The 26,645-nt window shown below is 29.6% G+C and overlaps 1 protein-coding gene across 2 annotated transcripts; it reads left to right on the top strand.

The window, feature by feature from the left end:
- Positions 1-9,856: 9,856 nt before the first annotated feature.
- On the top strand, positions 9,857-15,736 carry LOC114415378 (oxysterol-binding protein-related protein 1C-like). Of its 2 annotated transcripts, none has more exons than XM_028380030.1 (10): positions 9,857-10,746; positions 10,839-11,195; positions 12,106-12,205; positions 12,389-12,834; positions 13,022-13,177; positions 13,730-13,897; positions 13,971-14,111; positions 14,377-14,607; positions 14,907-15,020; positions 15,364-15,736. In XM_028380030.1, the coding sequence occupies exons 1-10, from the start codon at positions 10,279-10,281 to the stop codon at positions 15,547-15,549; spliced, it is 2,367 nt and encodes a 788-aa protein (XP_028235831.1). In that variant the 5' UTR covers positions 9,857-10,278; the 3' UTR covers positions 15,550-15,736. The 2 variants fall into 2 exon arrangements, with proteins under 2 accessions (XP_028235831.1, XP_028235830.1); XM_028380029.1 differs by having other exon boundaries at positions 9,858-10,746; positions 12,386-12,834.
- The last annotated feature ends 10,909 nt before the right edge of the window (positions 15,737-26,645 follow it).

The following is a 26,645-nucleotide window of genomic DNA, read 5'->3' as shown; positions in this document are numbered from 1 at the left end:
AGAATATATCGAGAATTATTCCAAATCCACAGAATTTCCGTTATTAGATTATTATTCCCAAAGGCTGCGCCTCTAACTTGAAAGCGGTCTTACTCCTTAGCCTCCCCTCCCCCAGGTTTTTAAAGAATTTATGGATATTTATTGAGGTTATTTATTTTGTTGACCTTGCTCCCTAAACAATGAAAATTGAATAGTTTAATTGTTTTAGGTTACCAACTTTTTTTTTTTTTACAAACGACCTCATACATTAAAAAAATACTTTAATTTCTTATATTACTGGTTTATTATATAAAAAAAAACTTATATAGTACTTACCAATGCTACCATTATTCTATCCTAAGAAAACGTTACCTTTATTCCATTGATTTAAAAAAAAAATGTTACCAGTGTTCTAATTTTAATGAGTTAATTGCTTCACTGGTTACAAGTATTTTTTTTCTCCAAAAATAACCGGTTAAGATTTTAAATATGCGACCCTGTGTTTGTGTACATTTTCATCCATATAATTAAATTAATCCTTTGTCTATTGCGGGAAAAGGAAAAATAACCCATCCATAAAAAGTTTTATGCTAACTATAGTACTCCATTAAATAATTTGTAACCAAAACTCGTAACTGAGTGTACATAGCCTCAAATCTTTAATATTTTCGTGATTATATTGATATGGAAAGTTGAATGCTCCATTAATATGCCATCCCTTCCCTTTCTCCTAATAAAAAAATATTAATTTATGTTATTAACGTAACATTAAAGTATCAAAAATATTTTTTTATAAAATATCATCATAAATTTTGATGCATTATTCACGTGACATGAGACGAGAAAGAGTTTTGTTTGTGAAAAAGGTACATCATGTACACTTTTTGAGTGGCAAATTACGTAGGTGATATCGGGTACAAAGCAAAATCTGCAATCAACACAAAAATTGAGGAGACTGTTCAACTTGATGGCCCTTCCTTTATGTGTTCAGAAGAACGTACGCAGCTTCAGCAATCAGCAATGTTATTGCCCCCACACTCACTGCGATGCCAAACGAAAAAGAAAAAAGAAAATAACAAACAAAACAAAACGTACGGACTTGGTTCTCATCTGCATTAAAACGTGTTCCTGTACCTCCTTATTGTAACCAATTAATCATTTCACATTTTTAAATTATTCATCTTTCTCTATTTAAGATTACAGGTGTATATTTTTTATAAAAATATAATTTTGATAGAATCGTATAAAATTATTATAAGCAACGGATAAACAGCCGCAAGCTATTTACTGAGATACCCTAAAAAACTACTATTAAAGTCATAAAGAGATTTTTAAAAAAAGATAAAATTAAGATATTTCATTCATTGATGATAATAAATAAAAATAAATATATTTATATAGTCTTAGTTGATGATCAATGGTGCTTGCATAGTCTCTACTGCATCTTCTACTCTTAATAAAAGCACCATTGATAGGATACTATCAGACTATCGACTATTGTTATGGTAAAGCTACAAAACTAAGAGAGGATAGATAAAACAAAGATTAGAATTCTTCATTCATATTCTTTAACAATTGCTACACAATATTAAATAGTCTCCAGCAACCACAAGGAGAAAGGTATCAACCATCAAGTGTCAAAATTTGGTTTAGGAAAAAAAAACATAATGATATTAATATCTAACAAAATGAAATTGTTTAGCCAATAAGGCTTTTGGGCCTTTTTCTTCAATATCTATATGGTCCATTGTATTTAGAGGTCTATCAGCAACAATGTTATCTCTTTGAATATTAATGTCATTGTATTTCATGTCTCAAACTCAAAATTATTGATTAAGCTGAAATTATTTAATATTGAATTCATCTATTTTATATCATTTGATCAACATGTTTGGTATTTTAAATTATTGATTTTGAATTTGAATTTTACAAATATAATAAAACTAAAATTTATTGAGAAAGATCAGGTTTTCAATAATTTTATATAGTTTGAATCTTAATAGAGTGGGCCAAGTTAAAAAAATATTAAATAACAATAGTGTATTAAGAATTACATTCTTTCTTTAGTTGATAAAATGTTATATTGTTTTATGATATATTTCTTGTAGAAAGTGGTAAATTTTATCTCAAGAATATTTACACATAAATAAAATCGTATTTAAATGTGAGTTAACAAATACTTTTCATGAAAAAATATAATATTTTCAGGAACGAATGTTTATATTCAAAATAGGGATAATATATAAAACCATTAATCTTGTATGTAAATTAGAAAAATATTAAACAATGCTAACATTAAAAAATACTTCTGAAGAAAATGAAAGTAAAAAAAAATATCATATAAATAAATTTATACTTTTCAAGAATTAAAAGGTGCTAATAGATATATTAAATATTTCTTTATAAGTATCATTAAAACACTTGTTAAACTTTTTGGCTGATTTGGCAGTTAAGTATTTGTATCTGTGACTTTTTATTTTTTTTTACTTTAAGCCCTTTTTGAAAAAACCCAGTCATTTCTTATTAGCATGACTAATTTAATTTAAGTCAAAGAGTATTTATTATATTTCATTATATATTTATTATGTTTTAACTACACATCTTTAAAGTATTCACTAGTATTCCTCTAAAATTTACTTTTTACTAAAAAAGAGCATAAAAATCGTGGTAATATATTGATTAATAAAAAAATTATACTAACATTTATGTCATATATGTTTTAAATAATAGAATATATGAATGATTTTTGTTACTTCTTTAAGCTACAAGGCGGTGAAGTGAAAGTATAATAATTAAGGATTTGAATTTAATTATAATCATTAGTGATAATGACAATAGTAGTACTTCGTGATTGATTGAATTAATCTTCTTCGAAATTTAAGATACTGTATTACATAGTGAAAGTTCAAAAATGACCTTTTGTATAGCATAGCAGCAAATTAAGTAGTAAAAACACATGAATCATCTGTTGTGCAACAGGAGTGAGAAAATGGCCCAACGAGCGCCACGTGTTAACCAGATCATCAATACAGCGTTTGAGTTTGACTGTGACTTTGTCAATCTCTTCCAAAAAGAAAACAATTTGTTGGTGATCCTCTGCGTCTGGCTACACCTTAACGCCTACTTCTATTTGTCCTTTTATCTTTGCCTTACTTGTTTTTATTCCCAATTTTTTTATTTTTTTTCAAATTTTATCCAACAAATTAATTTGATGTATTTTATTCTTAATTTTTAAGAAATTTATAAATTTTATCTTTCGATAATTTATTTTTAACATGATTACATTTTTTATCCTAATTTTTTTATATTTTTGTTAAATTTTACATCCAACTTTTTTTATTTTTTAACAAATTTTACTTCTACCTTTTCTTTTGCAAAAAATTTACACCTAGTTTTTATAAAATACTTATTAATGGATAAATGATAAGGGTAACATTTGCAAATTTGTTAAAACACATCAAATTAATTTATTAAAAATAAAATTTACCAAAAATTACAAATTAGAATTAAACCTTTATTTTTCGATTGTGTTCATACTAGTCACTAGTGTTTAGGCTAATCGAAAGCAACCTCTCGACATGTTTTTACATTGACGCTATGACAAAGTAATTACCTGTTCTAACGTCAGCAGTTAAAAAATAAAGCGTATATTTATTTTTTATTAATTTAAAGTAAATTAAACTAAATTTATAGGACATTTTAATTTGAAGAGTTAAATATATCTTTTTTTCTCTGTAAAATGAGCAATAGTCTCTAAAACATTTTTTTTATTTTAATTCTTCTGAAAATTTGAAATAAATCTTTTATACTCTATAAAATAAATAAATTTTAATTTTGATTCTAGTAAAATGTTTTCTTTGATGTTTAACTCTCTAAAACATGAAATATTTATTTTAATATATAACATTTATTTTAGGGTTTAAAAAATTGACTCACATGTTAGCAATCGACATAACATATTAACATTATATAAAATATTATTAGATGCCATATGAGATGGTCACATGACCTTCCATTGAATATGAAAAACAATCAAACATGGTTAATCGATGTCATATGATAGTAGATACTAAAAAAACATGATTTTAGGTTTTATAAAAATAAAATCATAGGAACCAAGATTAAAATTTATTCATATTACAACTGATATTTTAATATAATTTAAAATAATTCAAATCCAAATTGTCACTTATTAACTATTTGTAAATTTGCCTAAAAAAACTATTTGGAAACTAATATTTTTTCTCAGATTTGGCAAAAATGTTTTTTTTTTTTTTTTTTGAAAAAGTGAGGTTGAGGCGTGAGTAGGTGGCTGCTTGGTTATGTAGTGACTACTGATTCATGATTGACAAAGGCAAAAGATAGAATGAGGAACAGGTAGGTGTGACTGGTTCAAGCCAAGGTAGCAATGGTCGATTCAAAAATAAATGCTCGTTAGTTAGTAAGTTTTTTTTTTTTTGAAAAAATCTTATTTTTATATTATTTTTAATTTTTTTCCTAGATTACAAGTATTATTTATGAAAAATAATTATGTTTGAAATGGATACTATCATAATAAACAAATAAGTAAATTCTTTCTTCAAATATTTAATTTAGTATATATAAAAAATCATGAAATATCATCAAATTTATAAAAGGAATATTCTACTTTCGTATGCTAAAACAAATTTCTTTTAAAAAAATTGTAATTATTATCTAAAGAAAATTCAACTTGTAATAAACGTTGCTTTTAGGGCCACTTGCGATAATTTATGGAATTAATCAATGGCATTAACACACAAGTACTGTACGAATATCCTTATTTGAAGATTCCAAAATTCTATATTTACTTGTAAGTGTCTTAATAATCAGTGTCTTTAAGATATTAATAAAAAATTAAAAGAAAAAAAATTTATCGTAAAAATCATAAAAAATATAAAAAATCATCGATAACATAATTTTACTTATTTTAGTAAAAATATATTTTTTTCTCAACCAATGTGTAAGGATCCCATTTAACATACACCTAATTCGCATTGTATAAACTGGAAAAAAAAAAAAAAAGAAGTTAAATTTCTTCTCTTTCCGTGCTAGAGGGATTGAATACGCGCAAACACGTTTTAATTAACTTTTAAGTTTAAAACGAATTTGGTGAGAGAGTTTTTTTAAAGTGTAACAGAATAAAAAATAATATTTTATTTTGTTTAAAACAAGTGTCGTATATGAAAAAAAAACCTAAAAGTAAGTGTTATATTAATTTTATAATGCAATATTAATAACTTATTTTTACTAATACCCTTAATAAGTATTTATTTAACTTTTTTAATGTAATACTAATATTAAGGTTAATTTTATAAAATTATTATTTTCTTTTATATATTTATTAATTTTTTTGTTTGTGTAAAATAACATATATGACCACACTTATTTAAAAATAAATTAAAGGGAATACTATTAATATATCATATGATGAGAAATGATATATTAACAGATAACTTATGCTATTGAAATTAATTATTTTTTTAAGTGAGAGAATGAGAAAAATTAGGAGTCATAAAAAAATAAAAAGTGGTTTATCCTTCATAGAGTGAGAACCCCATTCATCAAAGTAAAAATATACCTTAATTACTGCTATATTATAAAAAAAAATTATTATTCTTGATCTTTGTTGTTAGTTGATTTTTTTTTTTTGTTTGTGAAATGATATGATTTAAACCCAGAACCTCTTTTTCCTTTTCTCCTCTTCCTTTATCATTAAACTATTTTTATAATCCTCACTACGCTAGAACAGCTAATGATAATAATTAGTATATAAATGTTAAGACTAAATAACTTTTTTTTATGAGACTTAAAGCAAAAGCTTGAACTAACTAGCACTATAATTTTTTTTATTAAAACTTGTACTTAATTTTATAATATAAAGTGTTACTATAATTTAATATGTTTTGACAATATCACACTGTTGTTGCCATGGTTAACTACTTAACGTTTCCACAACAGCAATTACAACTTCAATTAATGATGTTTTTGCAACGGCAATCATTTGTGATAACTAACTTGTACCAGTGACCCACATTGTTGCCATACCTAACATACCGTAGCAATCAAAGTAGCTGTGATAAAATAGATTCTTGAAAATATGTTGCAGCCATATCTTAATTTTTCATTCATTAAAAAAGAAACATTTTTTTAATAACAAAGTCTCAATCATAAGTTATCATTTCCTAACAACCTAAATTGTTGGAATACAACTTCTTCTATCTGATTGTGTTGCTGCAAAATGTTTTGTTTGGATTTAATTTGCTTCTAATAAAAATATTACATTTTTTTAATATTTTATTTTGTATAGTTATATTAATATTAATTATCAATTTTATTGTTGTAAATCTTCAAAACCAAACTATAATTAAAATGACTGAAGCATATACCTATTAATAAAACAATAAAATTACAATACAACAATAATGTTGGTGTAAAAATGACAACAAGACATGAGACAATTTTTATCACATGCACATCAATAAATAGAATAGTTAATTAATTACATAAAATAATGGTCCATCATGGAAGTTCTTGCTCCCACGAAAAGAAATTCGGCAATCATTTCAAGTCATCAAACAGGTGTGGCTACAAGCCTACAACATTAATTCAGTTGTCTAATTTCATTTTAAATATCTCCTGACAAAGTAATTGAAACAGCACCACAAATTAGCCTGCGAAGTTTCAATCAATTAAAGTTTATATATATTTAGTTTAACAATACAACACCATTAAACTTTATTTCTTATGTTCTTATTTGTGTGTGTACACTAAAGATATTCTTTAACTAATAATTAAAGACCACTTTTTTATAGAAATTTTACGATAATTATTTTTTTTACTTCTTTTTCTTTTAATTATAGTTTTTTCTTATATATATATATAAATATCATATTTAATTTTTTTTATGATCTAAATTCTTTTTCTCATGTTCCAATTGAACTTGTCCTATCAGCACATGAATATATCATGTCAGACGAGATCAATCAATTTACGTTCATACACGTTGGAGAAGAAAAAAGGGTACACTATAAGCCTACCTATACCTATGATCAAGACGCTATTATCTTTCAGATCTTCGGGTTAAGATTGAGGATATCATAGTAACACAAAAGTAAAGAGAGAATTCAGCAAAAAAAATAAACAAAAGTAAAGAGAGTTTCTTTTTCTTCTTTTTTTTTATCCATAATAAATAGAGCTGTTGATTCAAAATGTTTATGATTGCCGAATGTGTTTAACATGGTCAACCTATGTACCGTACATCCACTTCTATTGAATCATGTGGGACTTGATAGATATATTCTCACTAAAAAAAATCAATTACACTTTTAATCTTTTAATTAATATTGTATGGGATTTTAATCTCTTAAATTTCAGGTAAATTGGGGTTTATTTCATTTTTAAAATTAAATAAATTCAATTTCAATTTCTTGTCCTTTTAATATTTAAAATTTTCAGCTGCCAAATGCGTTAAATAGGAGACCTTATAGGACCTCCTTTAGTGGAGACCTATAAAAAATATATTTAAAACTTTCAAAATCTTATATTTTCTATTCAAATAATTGGACATTTATGATAATTTTATGGTATAAAATAAAATTATAAATTCACGAGTAAAGGTTTAGTAAACATTGAATAATTTAATATGACGTTTGATCAGGAATGAAAGAGGAGAAAAAAAATCTCATTTTAGAAGATATTTAATATATTTTATTGTCTTTTATTGATAAATATGTGTTGTTAGTTTATTATTTTTTGTTAATAAAAAATATTAACTGGCTATCTTTTTCTCTTCTTTTCTTTTAACTACCGTGTCAAAATATATTTTGTTGCTTTATGAAGATCTTGAATAAAAAAATGAGAATTTATTTTTAAAATAGAAAGAAAGTAATAGTAAAAAAATAGTTATAATATGTAAATGATGAATTTTATTAAAAAAATTATAGAAGTAAAATCATACATTAGCTAAAAAATGATCATATTTATATTTTTCTCTTAGCTAGATTTCTCTTGTTGTTTTACTTTTTCTTTTCCATTATAACCAAAATATACTTTCTTCATTTCTATTTATAAGAACTAAATTAATAGTGATATTTTATTTTACGAAACTCAATCCATAATATTTAATGTATTAATTATTTTGACAAAAATATTCCTAATTAAAACAAGTGAAAGGTTGTATTGACAACCATTTAAAAAAGAGAAATATTAATTACTAAATAATTTTGAAACAAAATATAAATTTAGGATATATTTATTGCTATCAAATTAATTGTTTCTTTATTCTAATGATTTAGGTAACTAAGTATTATAAATAAAAACAAAGAAAGTATATCTTTTGTAAAAAATTGTTGACACAATTAGTTTTACACTTGAGTCTCTTATCTATTCTTTGGGATATGATTTTCATTTTGAATATAATGTTGCAATTAGAGGTACTATTTAATCAAAAGAAAAACCAACTTGACAAGATAAATAAGTTAGATGATAAATAAAAACTCTATATAGCTTTTAATTATACAAAAAATAGTATTTCGTTCGTTTTATTATAATTATTGTATAAAATAAAAAAAATTATCCAAAATAATTCCTCCATTCCTAGATATAAGAATATTTTTTTTAATTTTATTTGTCTCTTTTTATAGTATTCTTTTCAAGTTGTCTTTTGTATTAATTATTTTTTTACCCAAATATTATATATTCCTTTACAATAAATACTATATATTTAAAGATAAATATATTATCCCTCTTATAAAAATTAGATAAGAAAATCAACACACATTCATTATTTAGGTGTGAAAGTAATTAAATGAAAAAAAGATTATGAGGCCTAATAAATTTAAGGATAATTTTGATAAAATAATGTAAATTGTTAATAAATTTAATATTATTAATTATATTAATCAACTTTTTAAAGGAAGTAAATTAATTAAAAGAATCTTATATTTAGAGACAGAAGAATTAATTGTTATTTTTTAATGTAATATTAATTATTTTTTTAACTTTATGTCTCTTATAATATTTTTAATTTTTTAATTTATAAATGAATTAACGATGATATAAAAGATTTATTTAATAAAATAATAATATTATTATTTATATTTTTTCTGCGTAAAATAATAATTATTTGAGGGCGAGGGAGTATAAAATATTTGTATAGCTTCTCTTTGTCTCTCTAATATAAATGTCATTAAATGGAAGTGGGGCGGTAAAACTATTGAGCTTATAAAATAAAAAAAAAAAGATTTTGTTGTTGAATATTGAGCCAGTGGACATTGACAAGACGTTGTTCACGGCGCGGTACTTGCCCATATGTGCTACTGTAAAGCTATGTGTGATACTGTACGGTTCCTCATACCCCCAGTAAGTACTTCTCTCTCAGTAATCCATTCCATTCTCTATGTCCCTCCTATCTATCTCAATTCTTAATTACATTTTTCTTTCTTTCAACTAAACAAATATTTTTTTTCTTTAATAAACACACATCATCAAACCATCAAAATTAGATTTTGTCATCATCGTTTCAATTTTTGTTTTTTCCTTGTATTTTTACGCGCAAAAGTTATATCAATAGCCGTAGCCAACTAAAAAAAGAGAATAAATAGCCGCGTGCTAATATTTGTATTTGGTAGTTGAGGGAGATTTTTTCTTCCTTTTCAATTTTTCTGTAATCTAAATCTGAATTTAATTCCCTCCAAAACGTGGAAGCCATACTGGATTTTGCCATTCAGCAGCTTCCACATGGCGTGATGCCATTGCTCCACGCGTCAGTCGGTGATGGAGCCGGCGGCGTCTTATCCCCTGTATCCTAGACGCAGACAATCATTACCTCCTTTCATATTTAAAAACTTTAGCCGAGGCATCTAATTCCAACTCCAGCGGTTTTTTCCACTTTCATTTGCGTCTTTCTTTCTTTCTCTGCCACCTCATCTCACCGGAAACACAACACACTCACATCCATTACTCCATCTCCCTCCTAACTAACAAACATAATAACTTCTCCAATATTCCAATAATCCTTTCCCCTTCATTTCACACTTGACATACTATTTCTTTTATTCATTTATTGTTTTTTTTTCACTTTCTAATCCCAACATAAACATAACCGTTTTTGTTTTTATCTCACGCCACGCCCTGGTTCCAGTAGTGATCGCCACACCGCGCTTAGCATGAAGCTTCACCTAATCCGCGCCACCGTCATCCGCCGCCGCCGCCACGTTGACCACGTTGAAGAACCGCTTTCGCCGCAGTGATGTAAATATATTCTTTCTCTTCTTCTTCATGCATCCTTTCTGCTGCGTGTCCGCCATTTCCGACCAGGCCTCGCCTGTAAAACCCTCGTTCGCGGACTTCGCCATGCCGCCTCTCCCCGCCGCCGCCGCCGCCACCACCGTGAGATCCGATTCGGCTCCGCGTCACAGCCACAAGCACAGCCACAGCCACAGCGGGAGCCAGCGGGAGCAGCCGGTGGTGGACGTGAAGATCAACGACCTCGTCGGGAACGGAATCTCCGGAATACTGTACAAGTGGGTGAATTACGGGAAAGGATGGCGACCGCGATGGTTCGTGCTCCAAGACGGCGTTCTCTCCTACTACAAGATTCACGGACCTGATAAGATCGTCGTGAATCCAGAAACCGAGAAAGGCTCCATGGTCATCGGCGAAGAATCCATGCGCAGGATCACTCGCAACCGCAATTCCTATCCCTCTCAACACATACGCAAGCCGTTTGGGGAAATCCATCTCAAGGCACGACCTAGCTCTACTCCTGGCAACTTAATTTCAATTATTAGGTATTTTCATTCGGCGTGATTTGTTTGTGCTGTTCTGTGATTGTTTAGGTTTCGACGATTCGCGAGAGCAAATCGGACGAGAAGCGGTTTTCGGTGTTCACGGGGACGAAGAGGCTCCACCTTCGGGCGGAGACGCGGGAGGATCGGGTGGCGTGGATGGAGGCGTTGCAGGCGGTGAAGGACATGTTCCCGCGGATGTCGAACAGCGAGTTGATGGCTCCGGTGGACAATGTAACTGTTTCGACGGAGAAGCTGAGAGTTCGGCTCATGGAAGAGGGAGTGAGCGAGGCGGCGATTCAGGACAGTGAGCAAATCATGAGGACTGAGTTTGCGGCGCTGCAAAGCCAGCTTGTGCTGCTTAAGCAGAAGCATTCAGCCCTCATTGACACCTTGCGTCAATTAGAGGTACGTCTACTCAAAACTCAAAACTAGAAAACTTCGTTTAAGAGCAAGTGTAATTGTAAGTTGAATCGCAATCACTTCAGAATGGGAACTATACTTACTAATATAAGATGCTTCATGGTAGTATAGTTTGGTACTATATTGTCTCCAAAATACAAATATTTAACCTGTGAAGTAGGTTATGGTTTGCTGGTAGTTTGTACGAAAGTCGCTTCCTAGCTCTCTCTCTTTTTTTTTTCTCTTTGTTCTTGTGACTTTTACCGACCTTGTCAATACCAGAATACTGGCATAAATTATAGCTTAAACTTATCACGTATCTTTCAATTGAAAGCTCCTTGAATAAATATGTAGTATGTCTCTTCTCTTGTGTTCATTTATCTTGCCAAAAGTTTTCTACCAGTGAAAAGGGGGGCAGGCAATCGACTGTTGCTAAATGCTGTTCCAAATTTTGAGTGTTCTGAACTGACTAGGTACATGTGAATAGATTAAGGTTTATATTTTGCCCTCCTTTGTGTCCTGCAAGTTGCCTTCGTGAATGAAAAAGCAGTTTCTTTAACCTTGGAAGACAATATTGTGCAGACCCGGAATGATGTTGCCTCATGGGTGAAGGAGCTGGGTAGGTTCTTCATAGGATGACTATTTTTATTAACATATTTTCGAATTAAATCTATTAAATCCTGCATTATAAGGGTTTGCGGTCATTAATTTAAATCCATTGAATTATTCAATGTTTCTTTGTCATTGTTTCCACATTGTTTAACAAAATGATTTCATTTGCTATTTTTTACATGGATAGTTTATTGTTTATTTTATTTTAATGTTGTTTTCTTTTACTTTTTTAACATATTGACCAAGGATAAATCTTTTTTATTTTCATGTGTATTAAAAAACATTTATCTATGTTATATTGTAGACAGAAAAGGTTGATCTGGAGGATACAGTAGTTGATGAGAGCCAAAGACAGTGGAATGGTGAAGAGGCTTCCTCAAGATTAGCACAAGAAAAATTTAGTGGTAAGACTTGAAACATTTCTGCATCAGCAGCAAGGATTATTTAGTTGTGTCATTGTTTTGGTGAAGCATTTTCTTGAAACTTGAATTATTTAGGTTCCACTATTTCTATCTCTGATATCCCAATTATAACCTAACAGTGCCTTTTATACATTTTATTTTGTTTTCCTGTTTTTAATTCAGAAGGAACTGCAAGTGAATCTGAAGATGACAATGAGAGAAATGATGCTGCAGAGGAAGAAACAGATGATGATGACAATGCCTTTTTTGATACTCGTGATATTCTGTCATCCAGTTCTTTTAAAAGTAATGGGTCTGATTACCGAGTATCATCCTTCTCTTCAGATGATGAAGGATTCTATGCATTTGAATCAGAGGATGACATAGATCCTTCGATTAGATATGTTGGAACCAATTACCCTCATGTTAAGCGGCGTAAGAAATTGCCAGACCCTGTAGAAAAAGAGAAAGGTGTCAGTCTTTGGTCAATGATTAAGGATAATATAGGGAAGGATCTAACAAAAGTTTGCCTTCCTGTTTATTTTAATGAGCCTCTTTCCTCCCTGCAAAAATGTTTTGAAGAAATGGAGTATTCATATCTTCTGGACCAAGCATATGAATGGGGGAAAAGGGTAAGTCTGGATTTGGCTGACAGGTCTCTATTTCTGCAATATTAAGCAAATCTGAGTGCTTAAATAGAATTGTTTCATTTGAAATAAGAAAATCTGTATGCTGACTTTGATTTTCTTGCTGTTAGCTATTTCAATGCAGTATTGGGTGCATTCTTCTCATTTTTAACTAATTGGAGATGTCATGCAGGGTAATAGCCTCATGAGGATTCTCTACGTTGCGGCTTTTGCTATATCTGGCTATGCTTCAACTGAAGGAAGAGTTTGCAAACCATTTAATCCATTACTTGGGGAAACATATGAAGCTCACTATCCCGATAAAGGCCTTCGTTTTTTCTCAGAGAAGGTATAATCTAACTTGACACAGTGAAGTGATTAAAATATTACATATTTTCAACTCTACCAAAGTATATTTTCCTTTCTGATTGCACTCCAATTTACATATTTGTGAAATGGGTCAGGCAATTGGTATCTTTAGAAAATCTACAACTGTGTGGACATTTTTTTTGGTCTTAAATCAGAGTTTTTTGAATGATTCATTTGATGGAAATTATATGTACTAACCACATTTGAATTCCTTAAAACCACTTGCGTTTGATTCAACAAAACAATTTGCAGATTTGTCTTGTATTTCCTTCCCTAGAGGTTTCTTGGGTTTTAATTGATCATTCATTCACCAGTAAAGAAACAGTTTTCCCCAATACAGAGGATCATAATTTCAGAAACTACACCATTTATTTTTGGAATAAGAGGTGTAATGTGAGTGCATTAGTTCTGGAGAAACCTATGAACACAAAACAAGACAATTTGGATTTTGGTGTGAACAAAAAGGATATGATTTGGCTTTTTTATTTTATGTCGTCTATTAGAAATTATTAATGTTTTTGCTTCCCCTCAGGTCAGTCATCACCCAATGATTGTCGCATGTCACTGTGAGGGTACAGGTTGGAAATTTTGGGGTGATAGCAACCTAAAGAGCAAATTCTGGGGGCGATCAATTCAACTGGACCCTGTTGGTACTTTGACTTTGGAATTTGATGACGGGGAGGTTTTCCAGTGGAGCAAGGTAATTATTATCTGCTTCAACTGCTACAATATCCTGCTTTGGTTCTAATTTCTAAATGGACTTGTTCTTTCAGGTTACTACATCAATATACAATCTCATATTGGGAAAGCTATATTGTGATCACTATGGTACAATGCGTATACAGGGAAACCAAGAGTACTCGTGTAAACTGAAATTCAAGGAACAATCTATAATTGATAGAAATCCTCACCAGGTGCTTTATATCTGTTGCATGGATTCTATTTTTTCACATTTAATATATTGTTATTTCCTTTAGCTCTGGTATTAAATTGTCCTTCTTCTTTGGTTTGTATAAGACTTAATTGTCTTACTGTATAGACTCAATATGCATACTTTTGCACTCAATAGTGCCACCTTTGCTAGTAAATGGTCTTTTAATTTACCATCTTACTATATTATGATATATGAACTTTTGTTGCAGACGTTTGTCTCTTAATGTTGTTTGCCTGCATTTCTAGGTTCATGGTATCATTCAAGATAGTAATGGAAAAACTGTATCAACTTTGTTTGGAAAATGGGATGAAAGCATGCATTATGTTAATGGAGACTACACTGGGAAAGGGAAAGGTCATGAATCTTTGTCAGATGCCCGTTTGCTCTGGAAGCGAAGCAGGGCTCCCAAGTTTCCCACTAGATATAACTTCACCCGCTTTGCCATCACATTAAATGAACTTACCCCTGGATTGAAGGTGTGTTTTGTTAACCAACACTCTCTTTTGTTGATTGTAATATTCACTGCATGCTTCTTGTGCTTGATTGTTAACCAATATTCACTGCATGCAATTTGTGCTTGATTGTGCATGCTTTAACTGGAGTTCACTTGCAATAACAAGGGGACACTAATTTTTTCTCGACAAAGATGAAATATATCCAAAAGAAGGAACAAAATAGTCCTATCATCTTACTGTGCACATTGGGGTGTGTGTTGGCTGTGTTTCTGCCATTTTGTTAGACATTGATTGTTGATTTAATTTGTGATTTTAAATAGGAGAAGTTGCCACCTACAGATTCGAGGTTAAGACCCGACCAAAGGTATTTGGAAAATGGAGAGTATGACATGGCCAATGCAGAAAAGTTACGGTTAGAGCAGCGGCAGCGCCAGGTGCCTGTTACATTTTATGTTCTGTAATTTTTGGTTTTATGGTTTCACTTGGCGCTTGGCACTTAAAAGTTTTTTGGTGCTTCGTAACACCTTTTATCTATGAAAGGGTTAAGAGTAGATTGTGTTCAGCTGAGTAGGCTCTATTTTCGAATTCTCTTGATTGATTAGTTATACCGTCGAGCAAATATTAAATTAGTTAAGTAAAATGTTCATAAGGTGCCTTTGTGGATAGGAAATTGGAGTAACCGATATGTTACAGGATTTTATATCATATATACTCATCCTTATTTTAGTAGTTTCCGATTGTGATGATTGATCTAACATTTGTTTGAATGTGATTCAGGCTCGGAAGATGCAGGAGAGTGGTTGGAAACCACGGTGGTTTGCAAAGGATAAAGCTAGCGGGTCATACCGCTATCTAGGAGGGTATTGGGAGGCCAGACAGCGAGGAAACTGGGACTCCTGCCCTGACATCTTTGGCCAAATTCCTTCGGTTCACATTTCTGACGAAGGTCAAATTACATTTTAGTTCTTCTAAAATTTTTTCCTCCCAATTTTTTTTACTGATGGGTGTTTCTAATGACTGCGATCTCGCTGTTATGATACACCCATGAAATTCATGTACCCAATCAGATGAAAATATGAGCGAGTAATAATGTAATTCTTTTTCTTTTCATTGCAAGTCTATTTATAGAATCCTTATTACTTGCGAGACACGTAATCTTTACTGTTGTTATCATATTATCATAGAGGCAGGAATGCACTAAGTAATCAATATTTTGACAGCACGTACGAAGCAAAAGCAAGTTCCCCGAGTCCCTATTGCACACCACAAATGACCTAAGCATTACATGGATCTATCTTTTTCGACAAGCATTTAATAATGACTTAATGCTTGGCATAATCGCGTAAGCAGGTGTCTGAGGAACCGAAAATATGATTTTTCTTATGTGGCCTATCTCCATTCCTGGCTTCCATCCTTGATGTGCCAAAGCAACCATAACTCCATTTTCAAATCCCACATTTTTGTCATTCATCCGAATTCCTATAAACTTTTTAAACTCTTTGGGCGTCTGATTCATCTTCAGAAGTTGTATGATGCTTTATCCTAAAAACATATGTACGACGCTTAAGCCATCACCTCGGTTCCTGCCTAATGTTTCTCAATGAATAGATACGGTGAGATGATACACCTGGGAAATAATAAAAATAATTAATGTTGCTCCATAGACCATGGAACACAAATTTTAGAAACACATTAATAATGTTTAACGATTTAAAATTAATTTTATCAGAATGAATACTATCAAATTTTAAAATGAAAATGATCCCTGAAATTCTTAAATTGTGAGCAAAACTCCTCTTTTCTTTTGTTTTTGATAGAAGTGAGTAACTGCATTTAAAGAACAAGCAATAATGCACGATACCTAATTTTTTGAAAGGATATGAAGATGAATGGAAACAGTGCCACACTTTACAGATGGGACCTGTTGTCCGGTGACACCATCAACTTAGACAAATTTTATGGACAGCTTTTATTGGACAGTTTTTAATCTGATAAGTTAGATTGCGACCTGTGCTGAAATTGTTCATTACAAATTTATAATGCTGATGGTCTATGTAGTTGTCAGAGTTTATGTCCCAGTCAATTTAGAATTTACACTGACAAGACTAAATCCCACTGCTTACAAAATCGTATATCATTCAAACTAAAAAAAGAGGACTTCAAAAAAGTTCATAAGATAAAATCATCAAATAAAAATTATTTACTTTAATCAATATTTTCCTTAGATTTCTTTTCAGTGAATCCCTATTTTAATCTTCCAAGGATATAAATTTTATTATATTTTTTTTCTAGACCACATATATTTTTCATTGGAAGTAAATATGTTCGAGTGAAATAGAATCATTAGGAGTGACAAAACTCTTCTTCTGAATATTTAATCTAAATATTTAATGTAATTATACTTAAAACCTCTTAATTAAGCTGAAACAACCCACTTCAGGAGATTGGTAGTCTCTCCAAAGTATTTAATGTTGATTTAGTTCTTAAATTGAAAAAAATGGCATTAATTTATTTTTTAAAACTATTAATTAATTCAGCTCCTCAATAATTAAAAGAACATTAGTTTAGTCTTTCAATAATGTGAAATTAATCTCACTTCAATCTCTCAAGTATAAATGTTTGTATTAATTTAATCTTCCAGAAGAATTAGCAACTATTCTTTCATAACTACATTATAAATGACTTAAAGTTTGGTTTCCTGTTTCCTTTTCAGATGGATTTTGCCGGATTTAAATACGCGAGTACGATTGGGCTCGAAGACAATGTCGGTAAAAAGTTCAGCATGGAGACGTACCAATTTACGCCTTTCTGTCTTCCTATTATGACGTATTACCTTACTTTGGTTTTTATTCCAAGTTCATATGAAATGTTGATTATTGGTTATAATGTATAAATATGAATGGTACAGAGGATAAGATATTCTTTTCCTTTGAAGGTGAACTTGTTCCTCAGATCAACATCAATATTCTAAACAAGAATTACTATCACACTACTGTAAAGTAAATAAATAGTGACATAAAAGATATAAAGAGAGACAAACATAATTGATTAATATCAGAGATGTTTATCACATAAGTTAGCAAAAAGGTGTTTATACTTCAAGAGTTATGACTTATGTGACCAAAAGTCCAAAACTAAATATAATCCTAATAAGAAAAAACTTTCCTGATAGTTAAATCCAATTAAATCATAATAAAGTAATATGTCACATATATTCACCTTTGAATAGATTCACATGTACGCTTATTTTTAAGGTTGTAATACAAATGGTACGATTGAGAAGTTCAAATTTAATACAGTTAATTAGTCCTGGAAGCCTTACTGATATTATCATATTACCGGTCTCTGAGACAAGGGCCTTGTACTGATATATTTCGGGTGCATGGGTGAGTGGGTGTGAGGCTGGTCCCAAATCATATATCATCCCAGAAATTGTAGGAAATCAATTCTCAATATATAAAATGTAATTATATAACACTAGTTTTCTTTATTTATTTTTTCCTTCAGATCAACAGCCATCTTATTTCACACTTCTCGCTTTTCATAATATCTCTTTGTTATGTAAAGACATTGTGCAAGTATAATTTCTCATAATAATTTGATATACCTAAATTTTGGTACAATGCGGTAGTACAATATCTTATGAACTCACATTGATGTTATTTTTTCGTTTGTGACATAAGTATAACAGCAATAAATTGGGTTTATAATTACGTACGAAGCACGAGTATAACAATGGGGGCATGAATATATATGTGCATGTAGGCCCAATTACAGGACCATATGTGTACTGGTTAATGAGAATACGGCACCCCAAATTCCTTCCCGACGAAAGAAAATGGACAAAAATTTAATATTTTCCATCTACATTCCTATTTATATTTTACTATTAATTTTTTTGCGGGTGGTTTGATTCTTAGCATTTGATTGGTACAGATTACTCCATAATATTTTAACATACAGATTTTCTTAACATCTGCTTTTTATTTTATTTTCCCAATTAAGATAAATGTTGATTATATAAATGGAACAGAGGATAAAATAAGATATTCTTTTGCAAGAAGTTGAATATGTTCCTCTGAGATCGATATTAACATTAACTTAAAGTTTAACCACAAATTTTGACTGCTAGTCTTAGTAATGAAGTTGCATTAAATATTTAGAGAAGGGTTTTTATTATTCATGACAATTTAATTTATACTTGAACCAGATTAGTCATATGTTAATGTTTCATATAGTTGCTAGAATCTTAAACAAAACAAAAAAACCATAAACACTAAATAAATACTAATTGATAAGATGGAAAATTTCCTATAAATATCAATAAGATACAAGTTTTCTGATAATTAAATCCCATTAAATTAAAGTCAACTAATATCCTATAAACATTAAATATATGTGTGTGAGGATGGTTCTGGTGGCCGGTGGGAACTAAAATTTAAACAATGCAGTAAGTCCTAGGAACCTTTACTGATAGCATCAGAATACTGATCGTTAAGACATGGGCCCTTTGTTGATCTATTTCGCGTACATGGGTGAGTGGGTCTCAACTTGGCCCCAAATCATAAATCCTCCAAGCAATTATAATAATTTTAATGCACCTAAATTTTGGCAGAATGTGGTAAGCATAACACTTCATGGGCTCACATTATCGATGTTATTTTTGGGAAATGTTATGAGAATAACAGGTACAACTTTTTTTGTCCAAAGTTGGAGCTTTTTTTTTTTTTTCAGTCATTAACTTGCGTTTTCGGCCATAAGTCCTTAAATTGAACTTGTAATTACGTACAAAACACGAGTGTAACAACGGGGCCATGAATATGTGCAAGTAGGCCCAATTACACGACCATATTTATATATTGGTTACTGGTTTGATGAGTCTTCGCCACCCGAAGCTTGTGCTTTTTATTCTTAAAAATTTGATTAGGACAATTTACTCCAAAATGTATTTTAACATCCAATTTTTCTTTTGGGTTCTCTAAAATTGGGAAGATGTTGTTGACTTGTTGGGTAAAGAAGGTTTGGTCCCTGCATGTTATTTTTTTTCGGTTCCTTCTTTGACATGATTATTGAAATCCATCAAATTACCCGAAAAAAATTGGTATTATTTTAGTTGCCCGATTCATTCACAATATTGCAAGGATACATTGCTTCAATAATTGAACCTTTGAGGAATAAATCACACATAAACTAGAATGTCTTATTTTCTTTCTTACTTAAACAACAAAACTTACGAAAGGAGTGAAAAAAATAGTAAAAGAAGAACACTGTAACGAAACGAACAGTATGTGAATTTAATTGTACTAGTCTACGGTCAACACACACACAATAAATGTTTCTTCACACAGAACACGATGTTGAATGTGGAGCAATTTCTCCAAGTTTACGCGTCAGACAAGGAACTGTAGGAAGCTGGTGAATTTTGTTGCGCTAGCGTTTGTCCTGTGTTTCTTCTTGTTTTTGAGTTGACACCCTTTTTGGTAGGGAACACGGGTCTTGTCCGTTTGTGAGAAAAGCTCTATGATAGGTGCTGTTGTTTTCAGTTCAGCCTCTTTAATAAGATTGAGATTGAGATTTTGACTTGTGCACCAATGCATGGAACGAACTTCACCTGTGAATATGAAAATTCAAAGCCTCCTTCACACATATCCCCTCCACCATTCGCGGAGTTCACGCCTTGAAATAACACGTCGGTGTTTCTACAAAGCAAGGCATTAGACACCACCAGCGTGAATCAATTTCTCTAATTTGTTACAACTTAATTAGTGATTTCAAAGTTAAATCTTGTAAAGTAGTGAATCCTCCCACCGATTCAGGGACAACTCACATATTGGTTTAAGCATTTACGTTACATATTTGATGTTTGGTATGTTGCTGGCCATTTAATTGACTCACATATCCACTTAAACATATAGGCCCCCTTAAGACCATCCGATCCAGAATAAGAAATCAACCATAATAAAATAGTTTAACTTCTAATATGTATTAGGTCTTAGACCTTTATTTCAGTGACATTCTATAAATGAAAATAATTCTCTTTTTTCCACCTAGATTCACACATATTTTAAGACCTAAACATGTAGTTATATTAAATATTGGGAGAGAATTTCATAACTTATAATAATTTTAATTACTTGCAGCGCATGAAAGATAGATATAGTTTTAAACCAAAAATAAGACCCAAAAACAGTTAAATGCTACAAATGCAGCCTTTTAGGCGTAGCTGTATTTCTATAAATAGGAATACTGTTAAACTATACGCAAGCAAATATAGACCACGGGGGATATTATTCATGCATGTGCGACGTTCTTCTAGTCCACACAAAACCTCCTATGACCAATGAGTCATGACCAAGTATCAAAAGATTCAAAACTATGGAGTAAATTTACGAAACACTTGAGGTAGATAATTTAATTTAATTAATTAATTAAAAGACAGCTGCAATTCATAAAGTTAACAAAAATTAACTAACCTAATTAACTTTTTGCGTCTGACTTGAGTTTGAATGTATACATATCGTCCATTCAGAAGACAAGTTGACAAAAACAAATGTTAAATTCTACATCTAAAATTTCAAGTGTGAAGTGTCTGTCAACCACATTACTTACCTCAAAAGGTTCAACTAATTATTAATTGTTTTTGAAATTAATTAACCCACGAAAATTCAAAGAAGCGGCGAGTAAGATGTGACATATTACTTTAGAATCTACACTTGACTGACTTGAGTCAGGCTTTTTAATGTTCATTTTCAGATACGCCACCATATACAAATCCTAATCGATTTTTTAATTAATATTAAAGAATTAATTTTGTTGTCTTAACTTTGAATATCAGGAAACTCACAAGTTCAGTCAAAGAAAAGAAAACTCATAATTTATTAGGAGTTTTCTTTTTGTTTACATATCTTCAGTCCCAGTATAAAGGATTCTTTAGATATATAAATCACAGTAATTTCAATTAAAATTCTAAATATAAGCTTCCGTGAAAGGTAAAACAAATTAATAGAAACCCAAATGCTATTACTAATATATATCAACAATTTCGTGCAGCTATGTTTTTTTTATAAGAGATTGTTGATGTCCTTTAACCCACTAAATTAAAGATTAATCTTAATTATAATGTGTAATTATTATTGATCTAAAATAATTTTATACACAATAAAAAATAAATATAAATTCTCTTATTAAATGGATTATTTTCATTTATGTGAAGGTAATAAAATTTTAAATCACTACAAGAATCCTTTAGGTTATATACTTAGTTTGAATTACTATCATATCATATTCAGAATTGTTTCTCAAGACGATTAAAAACATTTTTACTGGAAATTATATATTATAAAACAAGGTAAACAATTGACTCAAAGTCTTAAACAATGATGTTAAAGAATTCATTAGTGAATTAATGGAAAAGTTATCTAACGATATTTTATCTTCAAAATTTCGAAGCAACTATGTTTTCAGTAAAACGAATTTGAAACTTTTTGTTAAATTAGAATAATCATCGGCCAACCAATAATGATTTTTTTTAATTTTAAAAATAAAATCGATAATATCATTCGAGGGGTGTAAGCTCAATGATAACGAAAGAATTATTATCAAATGTTTTTTCTTTTACTGAATAACCAGATGTTTATGAGCGTAAAAGATTGTATTTTACATGATTGAGTATACAGAACACGTGCATTGAAGCTTAGGCGTATCCGAGTGTAAACGCACTGTGACATAGGATTAACTGAACATGGATTTACATCAAATTGCCATCATTGTTTTTACTTTTTATACATATCATTATTTACTTTCTGTGTTTCGTTAAAATCAAATTGATTGACATGTGAAGGTGATGGGGCTAAAAGTGAAGTGAAGTGCGGTGATGGACAGGTGATTAAACTTGTTCATCAGAAGCAGAACTATTTTGCAGCCTAATTTCTCTTGAGTTTTGAACTTCACTGATCTCTTCAGAGTTCATAGTTAGAAGCATGCGCCAGCATGTTGTGCTGTGATTGCTTTTTTGACCATATAGATCATGCCATGTCTTTACGGCATCAGGGAGGATCCAATCCCAAATGTCTTTTGCATCAGCATCTTTTCATATTAATTATTTTTATGACAAGATTTTAGAAGGAAAACTGAAAAAGGCACAGCATAATAAATGTAAGGTAAAATTATAAATTTAATTTCTTATTTGTATTAAAATTATAAATTTGGTGTTGGTAATTTAATTTATCAATTTAATTTTTCAGTTTTTTTAATTTTATTATTTAAGTTTTTAACCTCAAAATTAGACGTTGACGACCGTCGTGTGTCACATTATTATTGAATATTGATCATCACATATTTTATTGAAGATTGACATTAATTACGTGTATGAAATTAACGTTTAATAAAAATATGACATGTGACAGTTAAGGTAAATAATTAATTGTTAACGTTTAATTTTGAAATTGAGGACTAAAATAATATAATTATAAAAAATTAAAAGATTAAATTTATGAATTAAATTATAGAAGAACTAAAATCAAATTCTGAAAAAAGACCAAATTTATAATTTTAGCTAAATGTAAGATAAATATATTATTAAAGTTTCGTTAATTTTACTTAGTAATAGTATATATCATGTAATCATCTATATTAGTAGTTGAATTGCGTCTAGCAGTATTATTTCCTACTATTTAGTTATTACGTCAAGCAGTAATGGTAGAAATTTTTACACAAACATACAACAAAAAAATTAATATATAAATATACATACTCCTCTATTATTCATACAAATGTACATTTTTATTATTTATAGTATAAATTCGGACTAAAAAAACCTGAATTTATATTATAATTTTAAAAAATTTTGCAAAATCAAGTTGAAGATTCAGGTTCTATTTTTTAAAAAAATTATTTTTTAAAAGATAATAAAATAAATTAATTCAAAATAATAAAATTAGAACATATAAATAAAAAAAAAATATTTTTATGTAGTATTTTAACATCTGTATTTGTGCATAATAATAATAAAAAAATGTTTTCTTTTTCTTTTATGCCTTTTTATTAAAATGTATAATATAAAAAATTATAATTTAATATAAATTAATATTTATATTTGTTTAAGATATCACACAATTTTTGGATTGTCATAATGATACTTAAATAACTTGTAAAATTAATGCAATTGAACTTTTATTTAAGTAGTTAAAATCAAATTTTTGTTATCCTACTATTATAAAGATGTTTTGGATTTTCTTATGCTTCAATTTTTTGTTTCATGAAATTCTTTGATATGAAAATAATTCGATTAAATTATGATATAATTTTTTAATAAAGGTAATTAAATAAATTTTAAACTTAAGACAATTGAATATATTATGAATACTACTTAGAATTAATTTCTTTATTTATATTCTCTAATTTTATTATTTTAATTTTTTTTATATTATTTTATCGTCTTTTAAAACAGTCTAAATTTAGTTCTCTCAATCTAAATTTATATTATGAATAATAAAAATATATGTGTGCGTAAATAATAGAAAAATGTGTATGTTTATATATATATATATATATATATATATATATATATATATTATTTTTTTATGTTTGCCTGAAAATTTCGTAATCAGTATGCTCTATGCGCCGTCTCCCTGCTAGGATCGGTCTATAGAGGCAAGTAGGCGCAGTTTTTTACTGCATAATTCCTGAATCTTTATGCTACCTTGTATAAGTAGAGAAAATATGTCACTTTCACGTAAGCAATTTGAGTGCATCATGAATCAATCTGAATCAATGTTTTGTATTGTTGCAAAGATGTATGTTTTTTTAATAATTATTATGTATTATTAAGAGTAGATTTATTTTAAAATATATTATAAAATATATCCTAAGGTCAGTGTTATATTTTTTAATTACGTGATTTAACTGTACATAACCCTGAAGACCAAAAAAACTTAAGAGATTAATTTGACACACTAGTAAAATTAAACTTTTATATTATAAAAAACTTACACATTATTGTAAATATAATTTTAAAGATAATTATTATAAAATTCAATAATTTTATCCAATATGACAAATGAGAAATTATTATTGGATGGGCATGAATTCTTTAAATACTGTCAATATATTTTGATTAAATTCTTAAGACTAATGTTTGAAAAGATTTTGGCACCCCCAAAAACGTGGTGGACGTTTCAAGCAACAGAGATGACTCTAACAAGCAAAATCTGCGAGCACCTGACATTACCACTAAGCTAATCTTTGATAGAGGGAGAAGAAATAGAGGGAGAGAAAATAGGTAATTGAGAAAAAAGAAAATAAAATAAAATAGAGGTTGTTTGATTGATGAGAAATAAGACAAAATAGAGAAACAATATTTAAAATAGAATTGTTTGAAAAGTAAAAATAAATAAATAAAAAATGACATGTTATTTTTTCTCAACCAATAAAAGGCCAAAAAATATTCTTTTACGGTTTATTTTCGCTTGCTTCTTCTATGAGTGAGGAAAGATTTTTGTGTGGGTCTTGCATGATTTTTAAAATTTTCTACAACATTTCATGCGCACCAAACCAATGATGAGTGCGGAAGTTCGTACACTTCTTCTCCTATCTCTTCATTTCTTCTATATATCTTTGCTTCCAAAGAGAGGCTAAGTGTAAGAGCCTAAGAGGTGATAAAGACTTAGATGTGTATATGAAGGCATGATATTTTTTTTAATTTAATTAAAGAAAAATAAAAAAAATTCTCCTTCTTCTTACTTTCCTTCTTCCCATCCATTAGAAGCTAAAGATGCATGGTTTCATATCTATAAAATCTTGTAACCGTACGTTGGGATTGGAATCGCCAAGCTTTAGCAGTGACAGAGAATATTCACCTCGCTTCCCTCTTGCTGCAACACTTACCAACGCAAGTTAATATATTAATTGTATTAAACTTCACAGTTTCATTTCATGTATATAAATAAACTCGTGAGAGTGACTTTCCAGAGAGTTCTGAGTTGTCAAACCAGATATGGTCCTGCTTATTATTTGTTACGGAGGGATATAATAATATTGGCTGTCATGCATACATGCACAGGGATTATCAATATTGAAACTTGAAGCCAATCTTAATAATTTGTTATTCCCCCCTTGGTTCAAACATCAAATTGCATGTGTATATAGGTAAGAGAAACCAAACTAGTTTGAAATGCAAACAAACAAAATTTAATTAACAATATTCACTCTACTATCAAAATAATTTCAGAATCTAAGGTACAGTTCTACGACAAGATATAACTTATAAATACACATGACTCGCAAGTACCAAGTACAAACTATTGGAATCTCTGAAGAGTCGGTAATGTATATTAACCTGATAACCTCAGGCTCAAACAGATTTTGAAAATACAAATTAGAACTTTATTCTCTATGAAACGAAATTTTGTGTTCTACGTTAGATTATATATGGTCAGTATCAAATACAAATTCCAGAATTTTTATGTTATCTTGTATATAGTTAACACTTAACAGTATTAGATAATGGTTGATCCTTGTGTTCTACATTAGAACTTTGATCTCTATGAAACCAAACTTCATGGCTTTGATTTTGACCAAAACTAGACTAATTAGTTCAGGATTTTCTTTTATCATAGATTGTCATTGACCATTTGCAGTGAATTGAACTAGTATAATCTCATGAGATCTGTTCGAAAATTGGTTTGAACTTAAATATGAAACCATCAACTTTGTGTCATTGTTTTCAATTTCTTCCATCTGTTATCAATCATTTTCAAACATTTCCTTGGGAATTTTGTTCTTCAACATTCCTGTTACAACAAACTCAAAAATCAAACTAACTAAAAGCATCAGAAAGTCACGTTTGGAACATTGTTCTTCCACTTTCTCCCTGAAAGTTCTGAATTTGATTTCTCTATTTTGATTCAATACTTAACAAATGGAAGTAGGAACTTTAAGCATTTTTGGAAGAAGGCATACTCATATTTTACATGTTTTCGTTTAGTAGATTATGACTTTATGAGAATCAATTGAGTTGTTCTAGAACCCGCTGTTAGTGAGCATCTTTGATCTTTGAATGA

This window comes from Glycine soja, chromosome 6 (genome assembly GCF_004193775.1).
Source record: "Glycine soja cultivar W05 chromosome 6, ASM419377v2, whole genome shotgun sequence".
NCBI lineage: Eukaryota > Viridiplantae > Streptophyta > Magnoliopsida > Fabales > Fabaceae > Glycine > Glycine soja.
This window is presented reverse-complemented; position numbering and strand designations above follow the sequence as displayed.